The 18220-nt window shown below is 44.9% G+C and overlaps 1 protein-coding gene across 1 annotated transcript in view; it reads left to right on the top strand.

The window, feature by feature from the left end:
- The first annotated feature begins 13134 nt into the window (after positions 1-13134).
- Positions 13135-18220, top strand: part of LOC123484543 (alanine--tRNA ligase, mitochondrial-like) — a 29805-nt gene continuing 24719 nt past the window's right edge. Inside the window, exons 1-5 of the mRNA XM_045215008.1 lie at positions 13135-13394; positions 13834-14022; positions 14525-14670; positions 14775-14966; positions 15681-15825. Of these exons, the coding sequence (XP_045070943.1) occupies positions 13140-13394; positions 13834-14022; positions 14525-14670; positions 14775-14966; positions 15681-15825 (927 nt within the window). The 5' untranslated portion in view covers positions 13135-13139. The remainder of the gene's footprint in view (positions 13395-13833; positions 14023-14524; positions 14671-14774; positions 14967-15680; positions 15826-18220) is intronic.

Genomic DNA, 18220 nt, shown 5'->3' with positions numbered 1-18220 from the left:
TTGATTATCTTTTTTGCCTTCCTGTGACATCGGATGCTGTAGGTGTCCTGGAGGTCGGGTAGTTTGCCCCCAGTAATGCGTTCGGCAGACCACACCACTCTCTGGAGAGCCCTACGGTCGCGGGCGGTGCAGTTGCCGTACCAGGCGGTGATACAGCCCGACGGGATGCACTCAATTGTGCATCTGTAAACGTTTGTGAGGGTTTTAGGTGCCAAGCCAAATTTCTTCAGCCTCCTGATGTTAAAGAGGTTCTGTTGCGCCTTCTTTACCACACTGTCTGTTTCAGTTTGTTAGTGATGTGTACGCCAAGGAACTTGAAGCTTTCCACCTTCTCCACTGCGGTTCTGTCGATGTGGATAGGGGGGTGCACCCTCTGCTGTTTCCTGAATTCCACGATCATCTCCTTTGTTTTGTTGACGTTGAGTGAAAGGTTATTTTCCTGGCACCACACTCCCAGAGCCCTCACCTCCTCCCTGTAGGCTGTCTCGTCATTGTTGGTAATCAAGCCTACTACTGTTGTGTCGTCTGAGTTGGAGGAGTCATGGGTGAACAGGGAGTACAGGAGGGGCTGAGCACGCACCCTTGTGGGGTCCCAGTGTTGAGGATCAGCGAAGTGGAGATGTTGTTTCCTACCTTCACCACCTGGGGGCGGCCCATCAGGAAGTCCAGGACCCAGTTGCACAGGGCGGGGCTCAGACCCAGGGCCTCGAGCTTAATGATGAGCTTGGAGGGTACTATGGTGTTGAATGCTGAGGTATAGTCAATGAACAGCATTCTTACACAGGTATTCCTCTTGTCCAGATGGGATAGGGCAGTGTGCAGTGCGATGACGATTGCATCGTCTGTGTATCTATTGGGGCGGTAAGCAAATTGAAGTGGGTCTAGGGTGACAGGTAAGGTAGAGGTGATTTGATCCTTGACTAGTCTCTCAAAGCACTTCATGATGACAGAGGTGAGTGCAACGGGGCGATAGTCATTTAGTTCAGTTACCTTTGCTTTCTTGGGTACAGGAACAATGGTGGCCATCTTGAAGCATGTGGGGACAGCAGACTGGGATAGGGAGAGATTGAATATGTCCGTAAACACACCAGCCAGCTGGTCTGCACATGCTCTGAGGACGCGGCTAGGGATGCCGCCTGGGCCGGCAGCCTTGCGGGGATTAACATGCTTAAATGTCTTACTCACGTTGGCCACTGAGAAGGAGAGCACACAGTCCTTGGTAGTGGGCCGCGTTGGTGGCCCTGTGTTATCCTCAAAGCGGACGAAGAAGGTGTTTAACTTCGAAGAAGGTGTTTAGCTTCGAATGTGGGTTCCTCTCTGTCAAAGAACATTTAGAAAACTGATGGAAATGCCTTGGATTACATTAAGGGACATTTCCCTTCTCTGCTTCAGTTAAATCCTCCTGATGTAATGGAGGTGATGGAGGTAATTGGTCATTTAAAGATATCAGCAGCAGGTCATGATGAGATTGGTGCCTCTTTGGTGAAATCAGTGTCTTCCTCAATTACTGACCCTCTAACATACAGTACCAGTCAAAAGTTTGGACACACCTACTCATTCCAGGGTTTTTCTTTATTTTTTACTATTTTCTACATTGTAGAATAACAGTGAAGACATCAAAACTATGAAATGACACATATGGAATCATATAGTAAAAAAAAGTGTTAAACAAATCAAAATATATTTTATATTGGAGATTCTTCAAAGTAGCCTCCCTTTGCCTTGATGACAGCTTTGCACACTCTTGGCATTCTCTCAACCAGCTTCATGAGGTAGTCACCTGGAATGCATTTCAATTAACAGGTGTGCCTTGTTAAAAGTTAATTTGTGGAATCTCTTTCCTTCTTAATGCGTTGGAGCCAATCAGTTGTTTTGTTACAAGGTAGGGGTGGTATACAGAAGATAGCCCTATTTGGTAAAAGACCAAGTTCATATTATGGCAAGAACAGCTCTAATAAACTAAGAGAAACGACAGTCCATCATTACTTTAAGACATGAAGATCAGTCAATATGGAAAATGTCAAGAACTTTTAAAGTTTCTTCAAGTGCAGTCGCAAAAAACATCAAGCGCTATGATGAAACTGGCTCTCATGAGGACCACCACAGGAAAGGAAGACCCAGAGTTACCTCGGCTGCAGAGGATAGGTTCATTAGAGTTAACTGCATCTCAGATTGCAGCCCAAATAAATGCTTCATAGAGTTCAAGTAACAGACACATCTCAACATCAACTGTTCAGAGGAGACTCCGTGAATCAGGCCTTCATGGTCGAATTGCTGCAAAGAAACCACTACTAAAGGACACCAATAATAAGAAGAGACTTGCTTGGGCCAAGAAACACGAGCAATGGATATTAGACCAGTGGAAATCTGCCCTTTGGTCTGTTTAGTCAAAATTTGAGATTTTTGGTTCCAAACGTGTCTTTGTGAGACGCAGAGTAGGTGAATGGATGATCTCTGCATGTGTGGTTCCCACCGTGAAGCATGGAGGAGGAGGTGTGAATGTGTGGGGGTGCTTTGCTGGTGACACTGTCTGTGATTTATTTAGAATTCAAGGCACACTTAACCAGCATGGCTACCTCAGCATTCTGCAGCGATACGCCATCTCAACTGGTTTGCGCTTAGTGAGACTATCATTTGTTTTTCAACAGGACAATGACCCAAAACACACCTCCAGGCTATGTAAGGGCTATTTGACCAAGAAGGAGAGTGATGGAATGCTGCAGCAGATGACTTGTCCTCCACAATCACCTGACCTCAACCCAATTGAGATGATTTGGGATGAGTTGGACTGCAGAGTGAAGGAAAAGTAGCCAACAAGTGATCAGCATATGTGGGAACTCCTTCAAGACTTTTGGAAAAGCATTCCTCATGAAGCTGGTTGAGAGAATGCCAAGAGTGTGCAAAGCTGTCATCAAGGCAAAGGGTGGCTACTTTGAAGAATCTCAATTTGTTTAACACTGTTTTGGTTACTACATGATTCCTTATTTCATAGTTTTGATGTCTTTAATATTATTCTACAATGTAGAAAATAGTAAAAAATAAAGAAAACCCCTTCAATGAGTAGGTGTGACCAAACTTTTGACTGGTACTGTATATCTTTACCAAATCTATGCAAACTGGTATTGTTCCTAAAGATTTGAAAATGGCCGAAGTTATCCCCCTCTAAAAATCTGGGGATCCAAGATCTTTTACAAATTATCACCCAATATCTGTACTATCATGTTTTTCTAAAATCCTAGAAAAATTGGTGTATAAGAGAATGTTGAAACATTTAAATCAACATTATTCTAGATGAGCACCAATATGGTTTTCGTAAAAACTACTCCACAGTATGGCTCTTTTGCAACTTATGGTGAAATCTTTAGAGCCCTTAACAACAATGAATACGCTCTTGGCATCTTTTTAGATTTATCCAAAGCATTTGACAGGTTTGATCATGAAATATTACTTTCTAAATTGCATTATTACGGTTTTCATGATTATACATGTAATTGGTTATATACACTGCTCAAAAAAATTAAGGGAACACTTAAACAACACAATGTAACTCCAAGTCAATCACACTTCTGTGAAATCAAACTGTCCACTTAGGAAGCAACACTGATTGACAATACATTTCACATACTGTTGTGCAAATGGAATAGACAACAAGTGGAAATTATAGGCAATTAGCAAGACACCCCCAATAAAGGAGTGGTTCTGCAGGTGGTGACCACAGACCACTTCTCAGTTCCTATGCTTCCTGGCTGATGTTTTGGTCACTTTTGAATGCTGGCGGTGCTTTCACTCTAGTGGTAGCATGAGACGGAGTCTACAACCCACACAAGTGGCTCAGGTAGTGCAGCTCATCCAGGATGGTACATCAATGCGAGCTGTGGCAAGAAGGTTTGCTGTGTCTGTCAGCGTAGTGTCCAGAGCATGGAGGCGCTACCAGGAGACAGGCCAGTACATCAGGAGACGTGGAGGAGGCCGTAGGAGGGCAACAACCCAGCAGCAGGACCGCTACCTCCACCTTTGTGCAAGGAGGAGCAGAAGGAGCACTGCCAGAGCCCTGCAAAATGACCTCCAGCAGGCCACAAATGTGCATGTGTCTGCTCAAACGGTCAGAAACAGACTCCTTGAGGGTGGTATTAGGGCCCGACGTCCACAGGTGGGGGTTGTGCTTACAGCCCAACACCGTGCAGGACGTTTGGCATTTGCCAGAGAACACCAAGATTGGCAAATTCACCACTGGCGCCCTGTGCTCTTCACAGATGAAAGAAGGTTCACACTGAGCACATGTGACAGACGTGACAGAGTCTGGAGACGCCGTGGAGAACGTTCTGCTGCCTGCAACATCCTCCAGCATGACCGGTTTGGCGGTGGGTCAGTCATGGTGTGGGGTGGCATTTCTTTGGGGGCCGCACAGCCCTCCATGTGCTCGCCAGAGGTAGCCTGACTGCCATTAGGTACCGAGATGAGATCCTCAGACCCCTTGTGAGACCATATGCTGGTGCGGTTGGCCCTGGGTTCCTCCTAATGCAAGACAATGCTAGACCTCATGTGGCTGGAGTGTGTCAGCAGTTCCTGCAAGAGGAAGGCATTGATGCTATGGACTGGCCTGCCCGTTCCCCAGACCTGAATCCATTTGAGCACATCTGGGACATCATGTCTCGCTCCATCCACCAACGCCACATTGCACCACAGACTGTCCAGGAGTTGGCGGATGCTTTAGTCCAGGTCTGGGAGGAGATCCCTCAGGAGACCATCCACCACCTCATCAGGAGCATGCCCAAGCGTTGTAGGGAGGTCATACAGGCACGTGGAGGCCACACACACTACTGAGCCTCATTTTGACTTGTTTTAAGGACATTACATCAAAGTTGGATCAGCCTGTAGTGTAGTTTTCCACTTTAATTTTGAGTGTGACTCCAAATCCAGACCTCCATGGGTTGATACATTTGATTTCCATTGATCATTTTTGTGTGATTTTGTTGTCAGCACATTCAACTATGTAAAGAAAAAAGTATTTAATAAGATTATTTCATTCATTCAGATCTAGGATGTGTTATTTTAGTGTTCCCTATATTTTTTTGAGCAGTGTAGTTATGTATATAATAGAGAACAATTTGTTTATGCAAATGGCTATGCATCTACCAGGGCCAAGATATCCTGTGCTGTGCCACAGGGTTCGATAATTGGACCTTTGTTATTCCTAATCGATATCAGTGACCTTGCTGCTGTGTCTTCTACTGTACTTCTCATTATCTTTGCTGATGATACCAATTTGATTTTATCACACAATAATTTTGATTCACTAATTAATGAAGCCAACTCAGGTATGGCCACATTTTCTGAATGGTTCCAGATAAACAAATTATCTTTAAATGTTAAACAATTCAACTTTATTGTATTCAGTAGTAAGAATAAGAAATATTGTTTAAAAAAAATACATAAAAAAAAAGAGCCAGAATCTTAATTGATGGGAATTAACAAGTCACCTCCACTAGATTCCTTGGAGTTCTAATTGATGAAAAGTTATCCTGGAAATATAATTTACAATTTGTCTGTAGCTAAGTGAAGAAATCTGTTGGTATCATCAGAAAGATTAGTGGTTTGGTTCTTCAGGCTTGCTTCCTAACTCTTTACCATAGCTTAATTTAGCTATATCTCATTGACTAATATTGTCTGGGCCAGTACATATGCCACCTACTTACACAAATTACTCATCATACAAAATAAATTTGCAAGACTAGCCACCTCCTCAAATTACCTGGCTCCATCTGCACCTTTGTTTAACCCTCCCGTTGTCCTAGGGTCAAAATGACCCGCCACTGTATTGAACCAACTTTATTTAAAAAAAATATTTTTTGGATCATTTGTGAGAAGGAGGCAGTAATACTTTCTTTAAAGTCTCACTGCCTCCTTCTCACAAATGATCCCAAAAAAATAAAAAATAAATAAAGTTGGTTCAACACAGTGGCGGTGTCACACCCTGGCGCTGGGACTCTATATGTTGAGCCAGGGTGTGTTCGTTCTATGTGTTATATTTCTATGTTGGGGGTTCTAGTTGTTCTGTTTCTATGTTGGCCTGAGTGACTCCCAATCAGAGGCAACGAGTGTCAGCTGTGGCTGGTTGTCTCTGATTGGGAGCCATATTTAAACTGTCTGTTTTTCCCTTTGTGTTTGTGGGTTCTTGTTCCGTGTTGGTCTATGTTACCTAGGACGTTACGTTATCGTTTTGTTGTTTTTGTATCGTGTGTGCACTTTAATTAAATAAAGTATGTTCGCTCAACACGCTGCGCATTGGCCTACTCAATACGACGATCGTGACAGAAGAACCCACCATACAAGGACCAAGCAGCGTGTCCAGGAGCAGGCAGACTGGACATGGGAGGAAGCGCCGGGAAAGGAGATGGAGAGGTTGGCGATGGCCCAGGTGGGCAAATCGTGGTCCTGGGAGGACATGCTCAGGGGCAAAGGGCCATGGGCTAGGATTAAGGCCCTGGCGAGAGAGGAGCAGCGGCGTCAGCAGTGTCATCGTCGGACGGACGAGAGGCAACCCCAAAACAAAATTTAGGGAGGGGCACACGGCATGGGCGGCTGGGCAGCAGGAGGCTGCCACAGGGCGATTTGGAGAGGAGGCCACCGGGTTTGGGGGGCCAGAAGGCAGGTTGGCGGAGCCTGGATGGAGAGCGGAACCAACTTCCCGTACTCAGGCATGGCAGCATGGGACGGGGCAGGTTCCGCGGTATGCGGAGCGGCGTACGGTGCCACGAGTAGTCCGGTACGTCCTGTGCGAGCACCCCGCACGTGTCGTGCGAAGGTGGGTATGCAGCCAGGACGGAGTGTGCCGGCTCAACGCTCGTGGTCTCCAATGCCTCTCCGCGGTCCCGGATATCCTGCGCCAGTGTCACGTGCTGTTATGCCAGTACGGGTACACAGCCCTGTGCGGATGCCTCACACCGAGTGTGTGAAGGTAGGCATTCAGCCAGGACGGGTTGTGGCCGCTCTTCACTCCAGGTCTCCTATCCGTCTCCACAGCCCGGTCCGGCCTGTTCCTGCTCCTCGCACCAAGCCTATGGTGCGCATCGCCAGCCCGGCCCGGCCTGTTCCTGCCCCTCGCACCAAGCCTACGGTGTGCGTCGCCAGCCCGGCCCGGCCTGTTCCTGCCCCTCGCACCAAGCCTACGGTGTGCGTCGCCAGCCCGGCCCGGCCTGTTCCTGCCCCTCGCACCAGGCCTACGGTGCGCATCGCCAGCCCGGCCCGGCCTGTTCCTGCCACTCGCACCAAGCCTACGGTGTGCATCGCCAGCCCGGCCCGGCCTGTTCCTGCCACTCGCACCAAGCCTACGGTGTGCGTCATCAGCCTGGCCCGGCCTGTTCCTGCCACTCGCACCAAGCCAGGGGTGCGAGTCGTCAGCCTGGTCCAGCCCGTTCCTGCTACTCGCACCAAGCCAGGGGTGCGAGTCGTCAGCCTGGTCCAGCCCGTTCCTGCTACTCGCACCAAACCAGGGGTGCGAGTCGTCAGCCTGGTAAAGCCCGTTGCTGCTCCACGCACCAAGCCAGGGGTGCGAGTCGTCAGTCCGGTGAGGCCCGTTCCGGCTCCACGCACCAAGCCAGGGGTGCGAGTCGTCAGCCTGGTCCAGCCCGTTCCTGCTACTCGCACCAAGCCAGGGGTGCGAGTCGTCAGTCCGGTGAGGCCCGTTCCGGCTCCACGCACCAAGCCAGGGGTGCGCATCGTCAGCCCGGTCCGGCCCGTTGCTGCTCCACGCGCCAAGCCAGGGGTGCGCATCGTCAGCCCGGTCCGGTCCGTTCCTGCCTCACGCACCAAGCCAGGGGTGCGCGTCGTCAGTCCGGCACAACCCGTGCCTGGGTCACCGGTGCCTAATCAGGTACCGGTCAACGGCTCCACAATGGAGCTGAAGCTAACCGCTCCTGCTACGTCCAGTTCAGCTCCAGCCAGCGGGGCCAGACCGGACCAGGGGCGCTATGGGGGGTTTATTGGAGGGTGGTGGGCAAGCCCGGAGCCAGAACCGCCGCCGAGGAGGAATGCCCACCCAGCCCTCCCCTGTTTTGCTCTGGTTGAGGCGCGGTCACAGTCCGCGCCTTTAGGGGGGGAACTGTCACACCCTGGCGCTGGGACTCTATATGTTGAGCCAGGGTGTGTTCGTTCTATGTGTTATATTTCTATGTTGGGGGTTCTAGTTGTTCTGTTTCTATGTTGGCCTGAGTGACTCCCAATCAGAGGCAACGAGTGTCAGCTGTGGCTGGTTGTCTCTGATTGGGAGCCATATTTAAACTGTCTGTTTTTCACTTTGTGTTTGTGGGTTCTTGTTCCGTGTTGGTCTATGTTACCTAGGACGTTACGTTATCGTTTTGTTGTTTTTGTATCGTGTGTGCACTTTAATTAAATAAAGTATGTTCGCTCAACACGCTGCGCATTGGCCTACTCAATACGACGATCGTGACAGGCGGGTCATTTTGACCCTAGGACAACGGGAGGGTTAAGACACTCAATATCTTGTCTGTTTACGATGTGAATGTACGGCAATTATGCACTTTCTTCTACAAATACTCATACCTCCCAGACAGTTTACCTAAAACCTTCAATGGATTCTTCAAAGTTAATTCTGAAATCCATCTATATAACACAAGACACTGCAATAACCTTCACCCTCCCCACTGCAGCACCTCACATAGTCAATTCTCTATCAGATACAGAGGCACCATACTCTGGAATTCTTATCTTCACATTTGCCAAAACCTCATCATCCCTCAAAAACTACAAGCTAAGACTGGGGGTCAGCCTGATGAACCAAACTACCCAATAATCCCCTCCATGTAGCCTCACACTCACACTCACACACACGCACACACACACATAATCAAACAAGGTTTTTCTTGTATACTGAATATATCATGTACAATGATAATTAATATGCTTTGTTTAACTGATTGAACACATTTGTATTTTATTTTAACTTATATTTGTGGTGTGGTTTTCATATAAGCCATTTTGGGCTTCCAACCTCACCTGCACACCGTTTTTACCTGTTTTTTTAATCTGTACTATTTTGTCTTTCCCTTTTCTTTGGTGCGAATAAATAAATCCTAAAAACCTATATCTGCCTCATTTGAACGAACATTCCCAAAAAGTTTATACAACCTTCTCTGTCTGTAACGTATATTGAAGTTGCACAAGTAGCATGCAGTCCCTACACACTGCATTGGAGCAAAAACAATCAGTGTTTTGTATGATGATGAAGTCTAACTGAGTGTACAAAACATTAGGAACACCTGTTCTTCCATGTCATAGACTGACCAAGTGAATCCAGGTGAAAGCTATGATCCCTTATTTATGTCACTTGTTAAATCCAATTCAATCAGAGTAGATGAAGGGGAGGAGACATGTTAAAGAAGGATTTTCAAGCCTTGAGACATGGTTTGCGTATAATAATATGCCATTTAGCAGACGCTTTTATCCAAAGCGACTTACAGTCATGCGTGCATACATTTTTTTTTTTGTGTATGGGTGGTCCCGGGGATCGAACCCACTACCTTGGCGTTACAAGCGCCGTGCTCTACCAGCTGAGCTACAGAGGACCACATATGTATGTGTGCCATTCAGAAGGTGAATGGGCAAGACAAAATATTTAAGTGCCTTTGAACAGGGTATGGTAGTAGGTGCCAAGCGCACCGGTTTGAGTGGTCAAGAACTGTAATGCTGCTGGGTTTTCCACGCTCAATAGTTTCCTGTGTGTATCAAGAATGGTCCACCACCCAAAGGACATCCAGCCAACTGTGGGAAGCATTGGCGTCAACATGGACCAGCATCCCGTGGAACACTTTCGACACCTTGTAGTCATCCCCTGACGAATTGAGGATGTTCTGAGGGAAAAAAGGGGTGAAATTCAATGTTTTGTACACTTTGTGTACAGTTGCTGCCAAATCATAGCCACTAGCCAGAGTCCCTGAAAAAAGAATGTAACTCTCCACTTCAGTTTTGCTTTGGGGCAAAAAACGATCTGCGTTTTAACCACTCAATGATCATGCAAGTACTGCATGAGTAGGCTACCTAGTTTTTCCACCTTTGGGCAGCCGAACATTCTAGGCAGAGCATGTGTATCCGGACCGGTAACCAGAGTCTGATAATGGTCAAATTAGTTTCGCTGCGCCCGGTGTGCTATTATTTCCTTACATCGTTTGTCAACCACTGCTTTAGACTCCCTACTATTTGTGATGATAATCTTCATAGTTATGCTGCCATATCATAGCGAGAGTTGCTGAAAAAAGAACTAGCCAATGTTTGCAATGATAATAATCGCTATTTTGACTGCCTGTATGTTTGTAGGCCCTACGAATGAACATGTTGATCATGTCTTTTGTGTAGGCTACAACATGAAAAAAAGATGAAATCGCGCTTGAGGCATGGAATGCATAGTTCTAACATGTCGACCATATCTTTAGTATACATAATGAAGTTTCTCCCTCCATTCCAATGAGGGGGAAGTGGCAGTTTGAGTAGTGAGCACTAAGCAGAAGCTACATTGGCAGCAGAGTGGGCAGCAGCTACCTTTTAAAACACTTACACACACATGTGCAGAAATCTCCATATCAATAGCCACGGCAAGTCGGATTCCAGAAAATCCGGAACCGCAGCCACTCCCTAAAAATTATGGGGTGTATTCATTACGACGATTCTGTTGCAAAACCATTTACTCCAAGCGTAAAATGTTTTGCAACTAAAACGAGAGTTTCTATTAGACAAATTCTGGTATGTCCCTCCCCATTTCATTCCGTTTGCTCTGTTTGCTTCCATTTGACAGTACGTCCAACCGGCCCCACAACCGCAGACCACGTGTATGGCGTTGTGTGGGTGAGCGGTTTGCTTATGTCAACATTGTGAACAGAGTGCCCCATGGTGGCAGCGGGGTTATGGTATGGGCAGGCATAAGCTACTGACAGCGAACACAATCGCATTTTATCAATGGCAATTTGAATGTACAGAGATATCGTGAAGAGATCCCGAGGCCCATTGTTGTGCCATTAATCCGCCGCCATCACCTCATGTTTCCACATGATAATGCATGGCCCCATGTCGCAAGGATCTGTACACAATTCCTGGAAGCTTAAAATGTCCCAGTTGTTCCATGGCCTGCATACTCACCAGACATGTCACCTGTTGAGTATGTTGGGATGCTCTGGATCGACGTGTACGACAGCGGGTTTCAGTTCCCGCCAATATCCAACAACTTCGCACAGCCATTGAATAGGAGTGGGACAACATTCCACAGGCCGCAATCAACAGCCTAAACAAATCTATGCGAAGGAGATGTGTCGCGCTGCATGAGGCAAAGCTGGTTTTCTGATCCACGCCCCTATGTTTTTTAAAGGTATCTGTGACCAATAGCTGCATATCTGTATTCCCAGTCATGTGAAATCCATAGATTAGGGCCTAATGAATTTATTTCAGCTGAATGATTTCCTTATATGAACTGTAACTCAGTAAAATCTTTGAAATTGTTGCATGTTACATTTATATTTTTGTTCAGTATAATAAAAGAAAGGGGGAAACAACATAATTACTAAAATACTTGTAGCAGGATTTCATTTGAAATCTCTTCAATTTGTCCCTCAGTTATTTATGCATGGATGAAAGTAAATAGTGCATTACTAAAGGCACATTCTTAGAAAGGTCCTGCTGTTCAATTATTTAACTATATAGCTCCAACTGTTTATAACTATCATGTCAATGTTATCTCATTTGTCAGTATTCTCAAGTTGTAATTTTTTTAATAATTTGAATTTTTGCACTGACATTTTAGTTAGGGCATGCACACAGAAAAAGTATATTTAATTTTGCACTTCACTTGGACATTAGCATACCTAAATACCTTTCTCAGACAAGTGTAGGTCAGGCATCAAACTAAATTGAAATAGCTGCAGAGAGCGCTTCATTCAGGCATTACAATATTTTCTCTAGAGTCTAACCATATGGAACACACCCAAAATAAAGTATGACTGCAAGGCCACCGATCCAGACGGGCTGCAAGGTGGCCATAAATGACAAGCACTTCAGTGATTGGACACAGACTGCACACCTTTACCTTTGACCTTAGATGGGCTGCCAACATGGCCCTCTGTGCAGATGAGATGGAGAGCACAGAGTGAGAATAAGTGGGTTACAGTTGCGAAAAAGAAAGGAAACAAGTAAAGGTGTGGTGAAATCCAAGCCTAGTCTAGATTCGTTTTTAGATTGTGTATCTGCGGAGCAGAAGGTTGCATGCTTTGCATCTCAAAAAGAGATTGGAGTGGAATGTTTTATGTATGGATTTTCAAAGCAGGGCGCCTATCAAGAGGGTTATCTCTGGGGTGGGGCATGAAGTAAATGCAGATGATATAACTGAAGACCTAGATGGAGTGGTTGGTGCACATCGACTGACCCATATGGTGGATGGAGTAAAGAAATGTGCTTCATCAAACTATTGTTCTTTGATGAAGAGTCTCTCCCTTCTCATGTAAAGTTAGGATTCATGAGATACCCTGTTAGAGCTTTTGTGCACAAGCCCCTTCAGTGTCATAACTGCAAAATACATGGTAATGTGTCAAGTGTATGCAGACGGGAAGAGTATCATATGCCAGCTGAGTTGAAATGCTGCAATTGTGGTGACGAACATATGCCCAAATTCCTGACGTGCCCTGTTAGGGTAAAGGAGACAGAGGTGGCAAGAGTAAAGGCTGTCCAGAGGGTCTCCTATCTGGACGCGATGAGAAGAGTGGAAGGAGCGAGTGGTGGTGAAGAAACAATGGTAGTAGAGCCACCACCACCAGTGAAGTTTTCACACCAACTGAGGGATCATGATATATTACATGTTAAAAAGGTGGGCTTTGTGTCATTTATTGCAATGGTCATAAACTGTAAAGCACAGAAGAAGTCAGAGAAATTGGATTGGACTGTGACTGAAGGAGGGGGATGGGTTTTGCTTGTTGATGTGTCTGTCTATTTTTGTATTTTGTATGATATCGTTTTTCCTCCTTTTCCCGCAATGTATTTTGTATTTTCTCGTTCAATAGCCCGTCCAGTTGGTGGCGGTAATGCCCCATTAACATTTGATGCCAACCGCTGTTAAACCCCACCGAAGAAGAAGAGCTGCCAACATGGCGGCGCACATGAGACGCTTGACACATAGGTACAGAGCAGTGATAAACAAGAATTTAACATCACGTATAAGCCTCAGAGGATGTTTATCAAGGTCATATTCTCAGGTTCAAACAGACTTTTCGTCTAATCAGGTGCGGCGTACGTTCACAGATTTTTTTCATGAACTCTACCAACACATCATTGTGCCATCCTCCCCGGTTCGTCCGCGGGGAGACCCGAGTCTCCTGTTTGTCAACGCAGGCATGAACCAGGTAAATTGAACAGGCATCGGTTGGTGTTCACATTAAGTATTAGCTATAGTATTAAATACAGTAGACACTCATTTGATTATTGGCAAGGGGCTGTAGCGAAGAAAGCTAGCCTCATGCATGACACTGGAGATTTGACACCTCTGACAGTTCTGTTGCTCACTGGGTGTACAGTTCCGCGTGAACAACAGAAGTGAGCGAATATAGGCAATAAATAGGCCTACTAGCTAGCTATCTAAAGGCAATTCCAGTCAAATGCAGATTTTGTATCTTGTTGACTGTCCGTTGATTTTTTTTGCATACTACTAGTTATGCAAGTCAACAGTTGTGTATACATACCATACCTTAGGCCATACATCAAATGCCTTCATAGCTTTTTTGGGGTGCTGCAACTTCATTGGCTCTGAGTTGGAATGATGCCTCTCTTCTCCTCTTCACTTAGTTCAAGCCCATTTTCCTGGGAGCAGCAGACCCGCGCAGTGAAATGGCCACATACCGGCGGGTGGTGAATAGTCAGAAGTGTGTCCGGGCTGGGGGTAAACACAACGACCTGGAAGATGTTGGTCGAGATGTCTACCACCACACCTTCTTTGAGATGTTAGGAAACTGGTCCTTTGGTGATTACTTCAAGGTGTGTGACATACATAAAATGTGTGACATACAGGTAGCTATGATTCTATGATGCCATAGCAGTTTAAAAGGCAGGTGTAAAAATGCACATAAGCCTACTATGGAGAGTTAATTTTAAGGTCTACTTCATGGCAATTTGCTACAATGAACAAACATAGTAAAAATATAGTCTAGATGAGCAATTCATGTGTCATGAAATAACTAGTGACCGGGAGACTCATGGGCGGCGCACAATTGGCCCAGCGTCGTCCAGGGTAGGGGAGGGAATGGCCGGCAGGGATGTAGCTCAGTTGATAGAGCATGGCGTTTGCAATGCCAGGGTTGTGGGTTCGATTCCCACGGGGGGCCAGTATAAAAAAAATATGTATTCACTAACTGTAAGTCGCTCTGGATAAGAGCGTCTGCTAAATGACTAAAATGTAAAATGTAATAAGTTAAGGGACCACTATGGCATTTATGCCCCTTCAGATTAGGGTAATAAGCACTCTTATGTCCCTGTGCAGGAGGAAGCGTGCACCATGGCCTGGCGTCTACTCACAGAGGAGTACAGGATTCCTCCAGAACGCCTCTACGTCTCATACTTTGCCGGTGATGCCACCTCTGGTTTGCCAGCAGATGAGGAAACGCGCCACATCTGGCTAAGCATGGGGTATGAAAGCCATAGTTTCCTCTCCAAGATAATAACAACTTCCTCACTCATTTGTGTTTTGATCCTTCGCCATTCTCTTTTTTGGTTTATGTTTTTGTTTGTAGAGTGCCCTCTGATCACCTCCTGCCATTTGGGATGAGGGACAACTTTTGGGAGATGGGGGAGATTGGCCCCTGTGGCCCCTGCACAGAGATCCACTATGACCACATTGGGGGCCGTAATGCAGCCTCGCTGGTCAATGCGGACAGTCCTGATGTTGTCGAGATTTGGAACCTGGTCTTCATGCAATACAACAGGTGCTATACCTACTACCAGGGGCTGATAGTTTGGTTTTTAATTAACCATACTAAATACTATTTAGAACATGCTGTTTAGTATAAAAACGTTGCAGTAAGCAGCAAATATCAACATTCTAGGCTCATTCATAGGAATGCATCATCTAATGCACAACTGCGTTGTTTCCCACCATTCATACATTTTGGTACAGCCCATCCTCTTAACATGTGGGTCTGAAAAGGCAATTCTCTTCCTAAATAGTGTGCAGTGAATTCATACTAGATGAAAAGCCGAAATTAGTATGACTTCCTGACATTTCCGAAATGTAACATACTATAAAACGTTCTATTTTGCATACCCAATCAGAGTACTATTTAGAATGCAAGTATGGGTATTCGGACAAGCCCACTTGCTAACTCATTTCGTCTTTATTTCAGCCAAGGTCATGTCTCAAAGATAAAAGATAAACAAACACAAGCACTTTTGGCACACACAGCTAGCTAGCTAGGAGCAATTTCTGCTAATGCTCATGCACTCTAACCTTGACAGAGGATGTTAGCAAGACGACAACATCTTTACATTATTGTGTGACGAAAATATATTCCATCTGGAGTACACTCTACTATGGACTGTTAGACTTGAGTTTTCCATGACTGAATCACATTACTAGGGTGGATTGTGTGTCTGTGTTTACAGCCTATGTCTGACGCTGTGCTTGCGTTTGGCTGTTTCAGAGAGGCAGATCACAGCTTGCGGTCACTCCCCCAGTTCAGCGTGGACACTGGCATGGGTCTGGAGCGACTGGTGACCGTTCTCCAAGGACAACGCTCCAACTACGACACTGACCTCTTTACCCCTCTGCTGTCTGCTATACAACAGGTAAGTTTAGTTTGTTTGCAGATAATTAAGTACAATAAAATAGAGGATCAAATAAAATAATTGAAGAAATTTAAAGAAAATACATGTGCAGGTCAGGAAGAGAAGCAGACATTTTATTTAACCTTTATTTTATCAGGGAGTCGTACTGAGACCAAGGTCTCTTTTACAGATGAGCCCTGAATTACATTAATTACAAAAAATACACACATCAAAATGAAAGCAGAAAGAAAAGCACGGTCATAAAAAACAAACACATTCATGAGTAATAATGTCCTTAATCAGCTTTGTGAATTGCCCTAGAGGCACCAGAACATAAAATGTAAGAACATTTTGAAGATTGTTCCAAAAATATTTACCTAACTCAGTAGAGAACAAAGGAATTTCCAGAGTTAGCCATTCCTGAGACCGGTGTGGTAACTTGTATGTCTAAAGTTTAGTAATGATGTTAGGTACAGTGGGACTTTTTGTAAAGTGGCTTTATAAATGAAAACAGCAATGTATCAACCTACGTGATATCGGAGGGCCAACCAACTTTCTGGTAGAGAATGCAGTGATGAGTACTAAAATTGTTGCGCGTAAAAAGCACAGTGCGCTATGATAAACTGCATTTAACGGCTTTAATGAAGTGGCAGCTGCGTTCATATAGATGATGTGGTCCTCTGTAGCTCAATTGGTAGAGCACGGCGCTTGTAACGCCAGGGTAGTGGGTTCGATCCCCGAGACCACCCATACGTAAAAATGCGTCTGCTAAATGGCATATTATTATTATTATAGTCTAGGACCGACGTCGACTGAATAATCTGCTTTCTACTATTTAGCGAGAGGCAGGACCTATTTCAATAGAAGAAGCCCATTTTTCTCAGCTTCTTAAGTAACTCATCGATATGCTTTTTAAAAGACAGCTTCTCATCTATACAAATGTCAACAGTGTGCAAAGCTGTCATCAAGGCAAAGGGTGGCTATTTTGAAATATATTTTGATTTGTTTAACCCTTTTTTGGTTACTACATGATTCCATATGTGTTATTTCATAGTTTTGATGTCTTCACTATTCTACAATGTAGAAAATTGTAAAAATAAAGAAAAACCCTTGAATGAGTAGGTGTTCTAAAACTTTTGATCGGTTGTGTATATTTATCTCTTTTTTAAATATATTTTCCTTTATTATTTTCTCCCAACACCACCACCCCTCCCCTAATTGGCGTAAACTAATGGACAACAACACTTAGGCTTCTACTTCCGGCTTATACATACTATATACATTTGACGGACAAAATGTATTTTACAATAGTTATCTTTTGTTTGTTTTTAACTCCTTCCTTCATCTAATCCCTATCTCTGAAGAGCATCCAGTTTGATTTCTATTTGCCATATATTTTTAACAGTGCTGTTTCACAAAAGTGCTGATCCTACTGTATATACATTTTTCGGACACAATATATTTTATATTAGCTGTCTTGTTGTTTTTCGTCCCACCCTTCAGCTCCACTCAACCCCTCCCATCTATCTCTTAACACCATCCATTTTTTATTTCTATTTGCCATATATTTTTCAACTGTGTTGTGATGTTTCACAAAAGTTCTGAACTTTTCTATTCTCATAGTTTCTACAGATTGTAAATTAAAGATAAACATTTTTGCTAAAAGTATTATTATATTATTGATCGATTGACTATGACTTTTCAAACCACCCAGTAGTGCTATTTGCAGAGTTAGCTCCAGGTAAATGTTGCAATTCTGTCAAGTAACTTTTAAACCAGGTACATGCAGCATGGTCTAGGTCAATTGAGGAAAGCCTCTGAATTAGCAGTGAGTGATCAACACTATCGAAAGCCTTTGACAGGTCAATGAAGAGGGCAGCACAATGTTGCCTTATATCCATACAGTTAACCACATCATTTGTAACTAGGGATGCAGCAGAGATATTGCTATGACCTGGTCTAAAACCCGACTGATGTACATTTATACTGAACAAAAATATAAACGCAACAATTTCAACGATTTTACTGAGTTACAGTTCATATAAGGAAATCAATCAATTTAAATAAATTCATTAGGCCCTAATCTATGGATTTCACATGACTGGGCAGGAGCGCAGCCATGGGTGGGCCTGGGAGGGCATAGGCCCACCCACTTGGGAGCCAGGCCTAGCCAAACATAATGAGATTTACCCCACAAAAGGGCTGTATTACAGACAGAAATACTCCTCAGTTTCATCAGCTGTCCAGCTGGCTGGTCTCAGACGATCCCGCAGGTGAAGAAGCCAGATGTGGAGGTCCTGGGCTGGCGTGGTTACACGTGGTCTGCGGTTGTGAGGCCGGATGGAAGTACTGCCAAATTCTCTAAAACGACGTTGGAGGTGGCTTATGGTAGAGAAATGAACATTCAATTCTCTGG

The sequence above is a fragment of the Coregonus clupeaformis genome, unplaced genomic scaffold (genome assembly GCF_020615455.1).
Source record: "Coregonus clupeaformis isolate EN_2021a unplaced genomic scaffold, ASM2061545v1 scaf0353, whole genome shotgun sequence".
NCBI lineage: Eukaryota > Metazoa > Chordata > Actinopteri > Salmoniformes > Salmonidae > Coregonus > Coregonus clupeaformis.
This window is presented reverse-complemented; position numbering and strand designations above follow the sequence as displayed.